Source organism: Poecilia reticulata, chromosome 7 (genome assembly GCF_904066995.2).
Source record: "Poecilia reticulata chromosome 7, P_reticulata-male-v2, whole genome shotgun sequence".
NCBI lineage: Eukaryota > Metazoa > Chordata > Actinopteri > Cyprinodontiformes > Poeciliidae > Poecilia > Poecilia reticulata.
In genome coordinates this window covers 27,340,982-27,357,083 of record NC_088836.1, presented here as the reverse complement: position 1 = coordinate 27,357,083, position 16,102 = coordinate 27,340,982, and the positions used below count along the sequence as shown (strand labels likewise).

The 16,102-nt window shown below is 38.6% G+C and overlaps 1 protein-coding gene across 1 annotated transcript in view; it reads left to right on the top strand.

Annotated features, from left to right (window-relative positions):
* ankrd52a (ankyrin repeat domain 52a) overlaps positions 1-15,838 on the top strand; it is a 30,124-nt gene extending 14,286 nt beyond the window's left edge. The window contains exons 21-28 of the mRNA XM_008414458.3: positions 822-1,041; positions 1,125-1,212; positions 1,649-1,732; positions 1,879-2,024; positions 2,746-2,828; positions 2,978-3,060; positions 3,622-3,713; positions 4,350-15,838. Of these exons, the coding sequence (XP_008412680.1) occupies positions 822-1,041; positions 1,125-1,212; positions 1,649-1,732; positions 1,879-2,024; positions 2,746-2,828; positions 2,978-3,060; positions 3,622-3,713; positions 4,350-4,621 (1,068 nt within the window). The 3' untranslated portion in view covers positions 4,622-15,838. The remainder of the gene's footprint in view (positions 1-821; positions 1,042-1,124; positions 1,213-1,648; positions 1,733-1,878; positions 2,025-2,745; positions 2,829-2,977; positions 3,061-3,621; positions 3,714-4,349) is intronic.
* The last annotated feature ends 264 nt before the right edge of the window (positions 15,839-16,102 follow it).

Sequence of the window (16,102 nt, the reverse complement as noted above, 5' to 3'; positions counted from 1 at the left end):
AAACTGGGGAATTTTTGTTTAAAGCATATTTTTCATGGGTAGAAAATCCAGAAGTTTTACTCAAGTAGAAGTAAAACGTACAGCATAGTAAAAAAAACCAAAATACACTTAAAAGTATTTTTTTCCCTAAAAAAAGTTACTCAAGTAGATGTGATTGATTAAATGTAACTAGTTACTACCCAACTCTGAGAACTGATCAAAACATCAATCATTTAATATTTAAAAATTACATCATCAAATGAATCAAAATGTTAAGTTTTGTGGAAATTTTGCACATTTTATGGATCAAAATGAGAATAATTAAAATAAATAACAATTTTTTATGTTGACAAAAACAGACCAAAAAAAATATAAAAAATTCTTATCAATTTCTTTGAACGTAACGTTTATGAAACTTTAACAAAAACTGCAGGTGTGTATCTGTCTGGTGGATTTCAGGTTAAAACATGTTTAGTTTTCATTCGGTGGGTAGAAAATCCAGAAATTTTACTCAAGAGTGGAAATACTTCATCATAAAATTACTCAAACGTAAAATGTACTTTTTTTCCCCTTTTTTTTTTTAAAGTTACTCAAGTAAATGTAACTAGTTTCTGTCCTTCTCTGCTGAACAGTGTTTATAAAAAGGAAAATAAATATATAATTGTTTGTTTGACACCCAGTTCTACTTTAATTTGCTCTCAAGTAAAAATAAAAACTGCACATTTTTTCACGGTTTGCACCCAGAACAGATCCAGCAGCCATTACGGTCTCTTTCGCCCAGCATAAATGTAAAAAAAACCCATAATTCAATGCGTTTTTTTTATTTGTTTGTGTTTCCATAGGCAGTGTTGGGACATGATGACTGTGTAGCAGCTCTGCTGGAGCACAAAGCTTCTCCGTTGTGTCGGGACGCCCAGGGTAGGACGCCGCTGCACTATGCTGCCTCCAGAGGCCACACAGAGATCCTGGCCAGTCTGGTACAGGTCACCATGGCAACTGACCCACAGGACAAACTGCTGGACAACAAACAATACACGCCGATACACTGGGCTGCTTACAAAGGTTTGCTCGGCTTCATGAGTGGAGAATCTGTAAAGATCGGTGGTGCCGTTGTTAAATGTGTGCCGACGTGTTTCTGTTCTCAGGGCATGAAGACTGTTTGGAGGTTTTACTTGAATTTAAAACATTTATTCATGAAGAGGGAGACCCTTTCACTCCCCTGCACTGTGCTCTGTGAGTATTAATGTTGCATTTTCTTATGTTGAGTTAAAAAAGAAACACTTGTACGCTGCATCAAATTTCAAAAACAGTTTCTAGGCTGAAAAGCAAATAAAATGTGATCAGTAGATGGATGCCTGTCTACTAATATGAACAATACATGATGGCAGTATATTTTTACAAAATGGAAAAAATAACTTTCACTGTCAGTTTATAGATAAATATAGATAATGCTACAATTGTTATAGTTCATTTTCTTTCTTTTTATGTTCTTCATTTCTGTTTTTACAAACAAAAACCGAATAGACACCAAAGAAAAGGAGCTATATGCAAAATGATGCAGGTTGTAGACTGTGAAGTTGTTTTTTTTTTTTTTTGCTTAAGTCATATCTACAATTCTGTATGTATTTAATTTACCATAATAAGTAATTAAATGGCTTGTCGTTTGTAGGATGAACGGCCACAGCGGCGCTGCGGAGAGGCTGCTGGAATCTGCCAGGGTCCACATGATTAACACCCGAGACGCCAAAGGAAGGTTGGTGGAAAGATTTACACATTTCCACCAGCTTGGATCAGGAACATCTAACCGTCTCCACAGACATAAAGCATGTTTGATCCTGAGATGCTAACTTTACTCTGAATCTTCATAATTGATGGTTTTGTTCCTGCGTGTTCCTGTAGGACCCCGCTGCATGCAGCTGCGTTTGCTGAGGATGTGGCAGGACTTCAGCTGGTGCTTCGCCACGGCGCAGAGATCAATGCCGTGGATACGAGTGGACGCTCTGCTCTGATGGTGGCTGCTGACAGGGGGCTCAGCGGCACTGTGGGTGAGTCTGAGCCCTGGTCTCTCTTCTGATCTAGAGCCTATTATTTACCAAAAAACAGCTTTTTTGTTTTTATTTTTAAAAGTTCTACATTTTTCCAAAGTAAAATATAAACCCAGTTGTGTCACCTTCACCAAAAATAAGTAAGATGAACACCTTATTTTATTTTTACAAATTTAAAAAAAGCTTGAATATCCAGAATCCAAATTGTCAGTGTTCCTAAAAAAATCTGTTCCTAATGCACCTTTTTAGTTCAAATATAAAAGCAGACTGTAACTTGAAAGCAGCTTGTTTTTATTAACTGTATGCATTAAGAGTTTTCAGAGTATTCACACAGTTCAGTATGATTGAAGCCAGATATAAAGCATTAATTTAGACTTCTGAACTGAGTCTTAAAGCAGGAAAAACAGAGAAATCCGCTCCAAGCTGAGAATGCATTCATCAATTTAAAAATAACTAAGATGTTGACCACAAGTGTTGATGTTGTTGGACTTTTATAGCCTCAGATTATTTTTGCCTCAACATTCTGTTTATTTTTAACATGAAATAATGCTATTGTTTCTTTGGGGTCACACTGACTGTGTCTACGCTGATTCAGCATCATAAAAATCATTTTCCAGCCAATTAAATGTTGCATAATCCTGCTGAAGACAAGAGTAATCAACTCAGCCCACCTGTATGGCTGCTGTTTCCTGTCTTACATGTGTGTTTTGTTGTTGCTCAGCCATCCTCCTCCACCGAGCCAAGGCCGACCTGACACTGCTGGATGAGAACAGGAACACTGCCCTGCACCTGGCCTGCAGCAAGGTACACGCTCTCATCTCCACAGTAGTTAAAAACACGTTTATTAGCAGCATTAGCATCATGCTAGTAATAAAACAACTGTGAATTGTTCTGGAAACAGGTAACGGTTCCACAGTGATTGTTTTTTTTATGCTCTGTTGTTTTTCCTTCAGGCCCATGAGATGTGCGCTCTGCTGATTCTGGGAGAGATCCACAATCCCACTCTCATAAATGCCACTAACAGTGCACTGCAAATGTAAGAACTTATAAACTATTACATAAAACACAGCACACCGTGTTCATATTTGTAGATCTTTCTGTGATACATGACTCCAAATAATTTGCAGAAACTCCGCTTATTTGCAGTTTTTTAACATTTTTTTTTGTGAAGTTTACTCTAAAATATTTAAAATAAAATACAGATTTGGAAGCTCTGATCAAGGTGAAATGCTACTAAGCTGTTTCTGTACAAGTGACACAAATGAGAAGTAATGAAGAGACTTGTGTTAAATTTCATTGTTGCACCAAATACTTCAAATTAACCCTGACCTTTATCCAACAACATCACACTAAAATGTTATGTGACTTGAATAGCAGCTACAGTTTATAGTTTGCAGCAATGATTGCAGTTCAGCCTGAATCTGATTTGGACTAAATTATAACTGTGCAGAAGAGAAAATGCTAATCCTCCTTCATGTTGACATTTCTCATCTGCCCAAAAATGTCTTGATTATTCACAGTAATTAAAATTATGCAGCTAAGAACATTTTACCCACCAGTGAAGTTTTCAGCCTGAGCTGCCATTGTTTTTGCGCAGGCCCCTCCATCTTGCAGCTCGTAACGGCCTGGCGACGGTGGTGCAGGCGCTGCTGAGTAGAGGAGCCACGGTGCTGGCTGTGGATGAGGAAGGTGAGAAACTTCACAGCTTCTGTGGCCCTGAGTCATTCCTTCCTTTTCCTGGTTTTTATACATTTATCAGGGAGCATTAAGGCACTGATGATGTAGGAGGAATAATCTGATAACAGGCAAGTTTAGGGCTGCAACTAGTTATTATTGTAGTCATCGATTAATCGCCAAAGAGATGGGCATATTCTAAATAATTTTCATTTAGCCACTTAAATGTATTTCATACAGCATTAGAAATACTTAATAGGAGATTTATTTTTTGCAGAATTTGAATCAGATGAAGCTAAAACTATGTAATTTGAGGAGTAAAAAAAAGTTGTTTTTTTTTGTTTTTGTTAGATGCAAAATCTATTTGTTTTTTGAGCAGTTTATGCTGAGTTACTGCTCTAAATGTGTTGTTTCAACAATTTGCCTTCTTTTTATGATTTTACTCTAACAATTAAGGAGTTACTAAATTAGTTGATAATTATTTCAATAATCGATTCATCCAAATGATTGTTTTTAACAGCTTATCATGTGAACAAATTTGCGTTTATTTAATAGAGACTCTTTTTTTACATTAGTGGAATATTTTTGCACATGTTTGTAAAGGAAATGCAGCTACTGGGATTTTCTCACGCTGATTTTCCCGCCTGTCAGGCCACACCCCGGCTCTGGCCTGTGCGCCCAACAAGGACGTGGCTGACTGCCTGGCTCTGATCCTATCTACCATGAAGCCTTTCCCTCAGCGGGACCCTTCCTCCTGCTCCTCCTCCTCGCCCACCGTCTCCTCCTCCGCCGGTCTCAACTTGCTGAAGCACTGCGGCATCACCGCCGCCTGCTCCCCTCTGCCCAGCAACGGCCTCCACAACGGCTACGTCAAAGACCGCCACGGTGCACCGGTGGGCCTGGACGGGTGTCTGTCTGAGTGAACTCAGCCAGCTGCTATCGACATCACCACCACCAGGGGGCGACTACCTTAAACATGGTCAGGAGGACCAGAAGAGCACCCACCCACATGTCTGTTTTCTCTGTATGTACGTGTTTGTGCGTCTGTGCGTGCGTGAGCGTTTGGTCTTCTCTTGAGGTGCAGTCAAACCTATTATGCAATTAGATCCCATTCCTCCATCTCCTGGTAGTGCTTAATGCAAAGAGGCAGATCGCTCTACAAGGTCACCACGACGAGGCATTTACTACAAACTAGCAATCTGGCCATCTCTAAATTATTTAACCCTTTAAAGCCCTGCTGACGTCATTATATAGCCAACTTCTCAGAGCATGGCGGTATCTGCACCAACTGTCCTTTTTCTCCATATCGTTCAGTAGAGAAGTCATATCATGTTTAACCAGAAAGGTGACCTTGTAGAGGATCGTACAGCCTTCCCAAAAGAATGATCAAAGAGTTTTTGAGCCTTTTTTTTTTTAATTATTAAATTGTCTACTAGCCTAGATTTTTATGAAGGAACCACACAAGGGAAAGTCAAAGTTTTTGCGTAAGAGTGCAATGCTTTTTGTACTACAGTACAATCTGAAATTTGGGAAAAAGGGTCATAAAGTTGTTGAATCCTTAGCTTACTATAAACGTATGGCCTAGAATTGTTTGGCATTTTAAGATGATTTGGTAAATGCTGCTGAATTCATGAGCATGTCTCCTTCCAAAGGAGAGCCATTCTGGGGTCGGCGCCAAAACATCCCTACGTACCGCGCGCCAACCCCGCTTTTTGTTTTTGTTTTTAAAGATGCTAAATAAGTGTTTGTTAAGCTAGAATGTTTCTAAGCATATAAGTTATGACCAAAGTTGATCAACACTACTATGGCTATAAATTATTTATTTGAGATGAACTGTACTGTATAGAGAAAGACAATAGATCTCGATATACCTCGTCAACTCGTTTAGCAGCTGCTTCATCTTCACCCAGGGTCCGTAGGCCTAACGTTCTCTTCTTTTGTTTTTTTTTTGTTTGTTTTCGTAGAACTTAGAGAACTGCTGTAGGATAGTGACTGACTGAGGCCTTGTTTATTTCTAGATGAAGGCTTTACTAGTAATATCTGCCAACAACACCTCATCGAAGCATCTTATATCTGAGCACATAAATGAACAAGCCATTTCAATTTATTTCCCATCTCTTTAACAGTGTTTTCCAGAGAAGATTTCACAATTTGAATGGCCTGATTACTGAAAGAGAGCAATCAGTCTTGTTTTTAGGCACTAATATTTTCCTTTTGTTTTTGGGGGGGGTTTTTTTGGTGTGTGTGTCTTTAAATTTTGAGCTGGCCATTGACGTTTAAGCTCTCGCTAACGGAGTATTTCGTGGAGCTGGTGAAGTTGTTTTAAGAATCTACAACGCACCTTCTTAGTGGTGAACTGATCCGTTTAAACAAATATTGTCTCTTTTTCTTTTGAACTATTCTAATTATTGGGCGGTTTCCAAGCAATATTTTCTTTTTTGCCTTTTTGTTGAGCGTTATTAAATAGACAATCACTGTCACAAGGGCTTTTGTTTCCCTAGAATGTGTTTTGATTTCTTTTTCATTTCTTTTGATTTACCTAAAGACTAAACGAATGGCTCTGTGCGTGCCGGGCATTTTACTGTCAGTGTCAACTTAAATGCACTGGATTGCCTTTGTGGCATCTCAAGAAATGCCTTTTGACCCATGCCTTCTACGACGCTTCATTTCAGTTGGATTGCTTGGTGGCAGAACGCAGCGAGCCCTGACACTGATTATGTTGCCGCCCGTTTGATGGCAGCGGCATTTAACTACAGTTACACCATCGTATCTAATGGGAGTTTTAAGTAGATAAACGACGGATAAATAAATAAATGCTTGGCTTATCTTTACGCTCCGGCATTGATAGTGGAACAGGGAGGTCGTATCCCTGCAAGAAACAAATAGGGCTAAGGAGAGAAGAAGAAGAAGAAGTATCTCTGCTTAGGCCAATCCCTGTTTAGATTTCAGGAATAGCAGAAATCCAAATATGTGCTTTTATTTGTGTTAATTTAGTTGTCTCCTCATCCCATTTTCTGGTGTTAAGCATACTAAAGATGATTGTATCAGACCACTAGAGCTGTTGGTGACTCCTAGATGTTTTATCTATGCTATTTAGTTGTGTTGAGCCATCTGACGGTGGTTAGCTTACACTGAGTCAGATGGGTTTCCTTGGTGTGATGACTTCATATCCGCTGGTGTTGAAGTGGCACAATTGCACACGTTAGTTTGACTGGATAAGAGAAGAGGACCTAGACTAGACTTTGTTGTTGAATACACTTTACAAAGGAAAAAATGCTTTCACGGCAGTGTATTAAGCTTGATTTCTGTTTCTCAAACTGACAAATTTTCTTTTCAGAGCAGCAATCTCATTGAGTTAAGAGTTGTAGATTACTACTTTATTCGGCATCTATGGCTGAAACTGAACAAATCTGCGAAGCCCAGCCTTTTGTTCTCCTGTTGGAAAGGCGGTGATGTTAGCTGGGGCTTTTTCACCAAACTGGTTCCAGTGCTAAACTGCTGCTGGTGCTTCCTTGGCGCCAGTTGTTTCTGTTCCCAGCTCTGGTAGCGATTAACTGGTTCATTCTTTGCTCCAACTGGGATGGAAAAATACGATCAGGAGCTGGAAGTGGGAAAAGGGAGATAAATGACCAATGATTTTACTAATTTAGAGCAAAAATGGAAAGAAAAAAACACTTGAATTTCATATTAAAAGATAAACTCACTCTCTCTCATGTTTCCATTAATTGCACTGAGATCCCCAGCTTAGTTTTGGAACACTAAGTTCTTTTCTATCCTCGGATACTGTTAAGAAATGCTCTAACCGCTGAGTTTAAGAGTTAATCGCAACGTTGCTGGTAGTATTAAGAGTTAATGGATTAATCTGGTGATAATAGAGCATCTTTTTACACAAATGGGGAGAAAAAATGTTTAATTTTTGGAGGTAAAAGCACTGATATCCTGGAAAATTAGAAATAAGTGATAAAAAATCAGATTAGATTAAACCAACCTGTTTCTGGCTCCTGTTTCTCTTTTTTCGTTGGAACCACTTTAGTAGAAAACGCCCCACTGATACTGCAGATAGGTACATACTTTCACTATTCTTCTCAGGATTCCTGCTAAAGCAGCAGGTCGAGTTTCTTAATTCAATCAGATCTCTTATATCTAAAGTTTTTTCAGTTTTTTTCTTTTACATATTATTTTTCTCCCCGAGATGGGATGTTCCAAAATTCAATTTTTTTAAAATCCGTAATCCTACAGCACTTAATTACATAGTCAAGCACGCACTTTAGTACATTCAGGTTCTAAGTGTGCAGAGTAGAGCAGATGTAATGTATGTACTTATGTTTACATGCATGTGTTGCTGCTGAATACAGGAAATGTAAATGAGAAAAGGTGTGAAGAGGAAAAAAAAAAAGAAGCAAAGGCTGCAACTAAATTGTACTCCAACAATGCATTATTTACAAAAATAAAACGTATATATATATATTGAATAAAAAAGGGGTGTTTCTAAGCACTTGGGGACAGAGTCCGCTCCCTGCTGACTTGTTATCTCTTCCCATCACCCAGCCTACTGTTAACAATGCAGACTTTGGCCTAAGTCCTGCAAAGTCAGTTGCGAAATTAAACCAACACCTCAGGCAGGCGGGCAGGCTTCACTAAACACTCTCCATATCCTCTCTGCCATCTGTAGGTGCTGTCAGGCCAGCCTGGTTTTGGGCAGGGATTTTTATTTCATTTCTCGTGATGTCCTTATCTGTGTCGTAAATGGAAGTCAGTCATTGACTTGTGCAATGGCGCTTGATGTAATCTTTTTTTTTTTTCATTTTGTATTACAGTATTCTTATACATGCTTTTTATTTTACTTTTTGTGTACCAGTGATACCAGTGATTGTGCATGGAGCTAGGTCGCAGTTGTGACGTAGCTACTATTAAACAAATGGAGCATATTATACAATATATTTGGAGTCAGAGATAGAAAGAAAGAAAGCAATGAAAGGTCCAATTGTAGCAATAGCGTGTGTGTGTAAAAGTGTGCAGCACAAATATTGCACTGCCATCCATTTTAGGCCAATTCAGTAAATCATAGCATCAATGCCAATGGAAGATTCAAATGCGGGTTAGATGTCATATTTTATCACAAATAAGGCCTGTTTGCCAAAACGTGTTGAGAGGGAGGGAGAGAGGAAACCTCTCTGTTAAGCAGCAATGGATTTATGCATATGTTCAAGCAGTTTACAGTCTGACCATCAAATCTGAGCCATGAATTTACTGACTGAAATGAATGTAGGGTCAGTTCAGAGCGTGACAGTTTTCTTTCTCCCGACTTTAAACTGTTGCTCTTCATTTGTCTTGCGTAGATATGAATATACAGGTAGCATGTAGAAATATAACTCTCTACTTATTCTAATGTATGTGTAGTAGTCTTCCTGCTTTGAAGGTCTGGATATGTTTTGGTATTTTTTTGTTTAGGTCCCCCGCCTCTCCCACCCCACCCCACTCTCCCGCCTTTTAGGCGTTTGTAGTTGTGTAGATTGAAGCCTAAAACCATAAAGGATAAAAGTGTATTTGAATTTAACATTAACGGTCATCCATTCCATTGAGATTGCCTTACAGTACAGTGAAACAAGACGGACAAAAAATAAAAGGGTCTACAGTAGATAAGATGACACATACTCATAAATAGCCTATATTTGACAAAATGCACCTAAGCTACACCCATTTAGTGCCATAGAAACCTTGATTTGCCTTTAGACATGAATCATTTACTCGGTCAGTAACATATTCAGACGTAGACAGGATTCTTACAGTTTTGTGTTCGGAGCTGCATGTCTCTAAGCCAGTTATATTACTCAAAAGAAAGCTATATAAACATGTGCATGAGAAATTACTACTTAAAATACAAGTATTCTGTTGAATTTTGGTGTATTTTATAATTGGACATTTTTTCTGAAGTATATAGGTAGTCCCTTTAGTATTGACAAAGCAATCCATTGTTTGTGTGTTTAACAAGGTGGTTTATATTGTGTGTTACAAAGGAGAAAAAAAAAAATTTTTGATGTCCAAAAGAAGAAAAAAAAAAAGCATAGTATATACAATATAGAATTGATTTGCCTCAATGGATGTCTTGGTTTTTACTTGAAGTAAATGGCAAATTTCAATTCAACTCTGATCCACTGTTGAGCCTTTTGCCTTAAAAGCTATAACAGAAAATAAAACCTGGCAGCACCCGAGACGTTACATCTCCTGTAGAGTTATGCTTCTTGCTTTGATTGCTTTAAAAAAAATAAAAATTGGCTACTTTTAGGTCCCGCAGACGCCACCCCGGGGGGTCGAGAAGCACACGAATAAATTGAGGTAGCACATAGCTCAAGGTTGCCATGGTACCAAGATAGCTCTGAGAGGTTGGGATTTCGCCATATTTTCCACTGTGAATGAATGAATTCAGAATTCACTTGTAAACACAATCAAACTATGGCTTCTCTGTTATCCAGAGCCAAGTGACACTGGGAATTGACGTTGTGTACCTCAAAAAAAATAAAAAGATACTAAGACAGGAAGGATGCTTGTACAGCTATGCTAACAAAGAGTTTTAAAAAAAAAATCCTTGTACATCCATCTTGTGGGTTGTGTAGTTCTGCTTAAACCAGCCTAAACCAGACGATCTGCGCGGAAGCGTTTGATCAGCGTTGGCGGATGTCTCATGTTTCCTACCTTGCGAAGGGGCAGCCATCTGCACCTTGTACTTTTTATTGGACCTGCAGTTTTACCTCATCAGTGATCTTTTGTGTGACGATGCTGACATTGATTGTGTGGTGTTTTTGTTCCTTTCCCCTGATGTCAGTCATGTAGATTACTCGCAAGTAGAAGTAGTTTTGTGTGCTTGTGACTTTACAACAGAAGTTTGTCATATCTAAACATGCACTAGCCCTTTTTTCTTTTAAACTGAAGCGCATATTTACCCTGTTCCAACAAATCTCCCTTCATTACAATTAACAGATGAATCTGTTATTTGGTGCAAGTCAGAGTAAAAAGGTCCAGTTAAATATCAGCTGGGATGTTAAGGTAGCTATAAAACTTTACCTCTGTAAGTCAAAACAATATAACTTCACTGTTTAACAACCTTCCCAGCTGGTTATTCATTCCCTCTACCCCACCAATATGACCTGTGTAATACCAAGCACAGAGGTGGCACGGTGCCTTTTACTTGTAACTACCGAAAGGTACGGTCTTCCATTTGTATTTCCCAGAAGCCTTACAATGGGGAAGAAAAAAACACACTGAACATACGTGGTGGCAGAACCGAACTCCCTCTGAGCATCATCATTTAAAGGGCATATATCATCAATTTTTACCGCTTTTCTTTTTTGATTGGTGTTCAAGCTTGTAGCCAGGCTCGTGCTAATGACAGCAAGCACAAGGCCGCCTAAATTTATGACGCCACACCTTGGATGCAAAACTTTGGCTTTGATTGTAATATTACGTCCATCCAAGACAAAAATAGAGATGCTAAAGGCTTGAGATGGAGAAAGTTGGACGAAATGTTTTCTAGGAGTGGTGACTTGGAGACCTAACAAACCAGCATCCTACAGAGTAATTAGAGCGAGTCTGAACTGGAGGCATTCAGTTCTGATATTTTTACTCTGATGTGGTCATCTCTCACTTCTGTACACGTCACAGGTCAGTGTTTTTGTTTAGCTTTTTGTGAGGGTTTAACTGCGTCACAGTAATCTCACGCCACTCAAACTTTATCCGTTTATTTTCCCCACAATTGCAATTTTGGCCCTAAAAAATCTCTACAATAATTGTATTTGTCTTAAATAGAAGGAAACTTAAAATACTGACGTTAAATCAAATCGGCACCGATGAGTCCTCTGCTACGATCAACAAAGCGATGATGGATGGATATTCAATCAAGCTGTAGCTGCAAACACTCATCCATTTGGCTCAGACACGAAGAAAAAAAAAGTTATAGCTGAAGCTGTTGTCGCTAAATGTTTAGTGGCTACAAATGTTTTTTTTTTGCTGTCAGAGTGATTTTAAAATAATGTTTTTGCTCTAAAAAATAACGGATTTCAAGAGTGGCTCTATAATATGATATTTGCCCTTTAAATTATGTTTCAAATTAAAAGTTAAAGCCTAAATAACTGCCTCTAGATTCGCTTGGATTTCTCCACACATTTCCCGTGACTTTTAGGGTTGCAGAAGAAATTGCACACTTCTGGTGCGATTTCCTTTAGGCACATCAAACGGTGAACGAACGATCGGTAGATTGAAAGCACAAATCCAAAGAAGGCACCTCGGAGCTCGGAGGGCTCTCCAAACCGTAAGAAGGAAAGCAGACCAAATTTAGGCCAAGTTGTGAGGGAGGAAATAAAAAAAAAAATAATAAAAAAAAAACAAAAAACACTGAAATCTTGATTATTAGAAACACAGTAACTGTAGAGAGACCGCTGTCTGAAATTCCAGAGCTGCTTCTGATTATTCCTCTCAGCCTTCTGGGTTTTTCATCTATGATTAGTAACTTCTTCACAGTGCAAACCAAGTCGTCATCGAACTTTAGGGTGAACTGTTTGTTGTGACTGTGTTGCAAATTGATTGTGGAGATAGTATTGTGTTATTTTAGGGTAGACTGAACTAGAAATAGGATTGCAGTTTGTAGCTGTGTGCAGTGTTAATAACGGTGTGATCATATTCTAGAAGTGACGTAACATTTGTTGTCTTACTACGACATTAAGGCATGAAAATCTTCTGTCAAGCTGACCTCGTTTGAAATAGATATAAGTGCAATAACCTTTTGTTTATCATCGCTTCCTCGGTTGAATAAGAAAAAAAAATATGATCCCTTCTCCTTTCTTTTGATAAAAAACAACAACAAAACAAAAAAACACCAGAAGTCACTGATCTGTAGCAAATGAAGGATTTCAGCGGTCCTCTTGTTTGTACTCAGAGGTGGCGTTTAAACGTGAGATGTGAGATTCTGTTCTTAAAACTGTGATTTAAAATGAAAGTTTAAAAGCTGCCTGCTCAAACACAGGACCGTGCACAAGTTGAAAAAGTTGGAATAGCTTTTTTTTTTGTTTTGTTTTAATGGATGGACTTTGATGGTATTGTAATTTGGACTAGACACGTTCCTTTGCATGTGTTCGTGTGTTTATATGCATCCTCGATTCCTCCTTTTTAGTCGGTGATATGAGGGGGGAAAAAAACTAAAAGAAAATCTGAAATGCCTTATGTTGTTCTCAATATAAGGGTTTTATGGGGGTTTTTCCCCACGCCCCTCCCTTTTCAGTGTGTAGCCGAAAGCTTGTACAGTCGAACCCACAGGAGATTTCCACCCGTGCGTTTGTAACTCGGAGGTTTTTAGAGAAACATCCCCTGCCCCTGAAAGTGCCGTTTGTTTTCACCAGCAGAAGATGCGAAACCGGGGGAGAGAGGAGATCGCGTTTACACAAAAAAAGGTGGAAGGTGGATTTTTGGAACGCTTTGCGGTGTTTACCGTTGAAATGAATGAAACCAAGTATTGTGCGCAGGTGAAATAAGACGGTGATATTCTGACGGAGCACCTTATTGACTTGCTCCTTCTGTGAGTCTCCTATTGATCTTTGTTACTCTAAAGCAGAGCCATATCAGAGAATTTGCCCATTAGGAGCCCCCATGAATGTGCTTTTAGCTGTAGGATGTATATTGCATGTTTTGTGATACTTTAGTTGTATTTGTAGTCCCTTTTCATGTTTTTTTTTTTTCTCTTTGGTTTAGTCTGCTTCACTGAAGATTTTACCACCTTACTGCAACTCATGAGCTTTTAACAATACTCCATCAACTGGACTTTAGGCAGGTGTTGATCTGCTGATGAGGCAGCCTTAATTTATTACAGATTAAAAGAAAAATGAGAATAATTGAAAAGTAAGCCGCCTTGTTTTGATGCGAGTGGCTTATCTGGGAAATAAAAACAGAGCCCTTGTACGTGGAAGGACTCTGAATCAGGGCATGTGATGAATTACAATCAAATTATTACCACGATGCACCTTCACAAGCATAGGAGGAGGAAAAAAGTTGGCTTGTCCACCTGACATTCCAAATTTGATTTATTTTTTTTCTTCCACGGTCCTGTCTTTTCTTTTTTTTTTTTTTTTTTTTTCATTTTGCTTTGCTGGTGAATAAAGTGTGTCAATGACAGGGTTCCCTATTTAGCATAACGCTGATTACCTCATTTACAAGTCTGCAAATATACTATTCTACTGTGTGTGAAGGAGTTGATGCCATCACCAGCAGCGTGGTCTCCAGACCTGTGATGACAACAGGACCAATGAATTTACTCTGCTATCATCAGCCACTTTCAGATCAACAACCGGAATAGAAACGAGCGGTTGGAAACATGATTGAACTTTTATTTTGGCGGGCCAAAAAAAAACAGCCGTCGACGATTTACTTCAGTTAAAGGCCACAGCAGCTGCTAATCCAGTCAACACAAACAGGTGCATCTCGATTCACCAGAAAACCAACACGAAGTTAAATTATTTCAGTTTATTGAAAGCTTTTATTCCTTTTTGATGATTGTCGCTTACTGCTACTGTAAATCCCTAAAGTCGTTTTTCAGAAGCGATATGATCGGAGCTCCTTTGACATGATCTGTCCTCAATTAAGGAATCTTCTCAAACATTTAAACTGACTTTGCTTCACAATTCTTTTCCAAATGGTTTTCCTTCCACTCAACTTTCCATGAATCTGACGTCATACAATACAAGCAGTCATGTTGGTTAGTAATTATGTTTTATGGCTCTTAACTTAACCTTTACTAGCTGACTTGACTTTTTTACCTCCCACTCAACTCAACTTTCCATTAGCTGTAGGCCATCGTCGTCAAAAATGACAGATTCTTGAAGTTTTATATCTGTTCAGAGCGAGTTTCTCTTTTTAAATTGAGATGCACCTGTGTCGTCAGATTAAAAATTAAACTTAGAAAATTAAATTAATAATCTACCAGCTCAAACATTGACTGGAGTGGCAGCTGCTGGCGCTAGCTATCATGGTTCAGCAATCCTGGCGTATCACAGATATTTCGACATTCTAGCATTGCTCGCTGTTTTGTTTTTGTTTCTTCGTAGCATTACTCCTACCTCCTTGTTTTGCAGCATTGAGTATTGTTCGTCTCTCCACCTGTTCTGGCTTTTAATGGGTCAGTCCACTGTACGGGAATACAGATTTATCATGAGCAATTGTATACTTATACATAAAGTGTGCTTGGATGTGCTGTACATGTCTACTTGACGTTTAAAAAAAAATATTTATGAGAAGCATTTATACGACAAAATACCACTGGAATGTGAAGCCAGACAAAGTTGTGATGCAGATTATGATAGTCTCTCCCCTTTAACATTCAGTGGTGAATGGTCAGAGGAACCATCTTTAATAAAGTAAATAATTACCTTTTCTTTTTAGTTATTTCATTTTTCTGTGTATGCTTTTCTGTCCAGCCCTATAATATGAGATAATTCAACGTTTACAGCTTCGTTTAGGCTCATGCAGCTGTACTGATATCACAGGTTGTCACGATGAAGATGGGTAGGTGGATTCTGTTTCTGAGGGTTGGAGGGGAGGAAAGTCGGTCTGCGTCCCTCAAGCTGTTTGCCTTTGAATCCATCTGTCCAGATTCTGGCTGCGTAGGCGTCCGTCTCTCCACACTGCCCTCACATTTTACACCGGGTTTGACTTACAAGGGGTACAGGACAAGGTGAAAGGTTTGAGGTTTTCTCCCCACCAAATGTTACGGCCCTCCCCTCTCCCTACCGCCGCCACCTTCACATTAAAACAGGACCAGCCCCACTCCACAAACCCGCCGTCTCACCTGAAACCTCAAGCCATTCATGTTTCTGTTTTTGTTTCTTCAACAATGCAATCCTGAAAGCACTTTGCCTTGTTATTCCTTTGTGTGAACATGTGAATGATAATTTGTTACAGAAATGTTAAATATGTAAAAGATCATTCACTGTTTTGGAAAAACCTGCATCTGTCTTTCTGACGTTAAAAGAAAAAAAAAACTGTTTAGTGACATTAAACCTGAATCTATTTTATAAAATGTTTGCTGCAGCCAATTGGTCTTGTCATTCAGTATTGTGGCTTAGGGTTGTTTGTGTTCAATAAAGTGCTATTGCTAAATATTTCCTGTCTCATGCTTTTTTTTTTCTTATTCTTTAAGGTTCAATGTTGTAAAAAATTTTTTTTGCTTTTTTGTCAAAAAATCTTTCAGCTCATTAAACTAGAATTGGGCGATTTAATATATTTTACAGCATGGGTGTCAAACTTTTTCATATTGGGCCACATCAAAAATCTGTATGCTCTTAAAGGGCCGGTAACACCAGAATAAAACCCACTGAACTCTTAAAATATTAATAAACATTCTATAAGTGTTTCTTAAAATAATA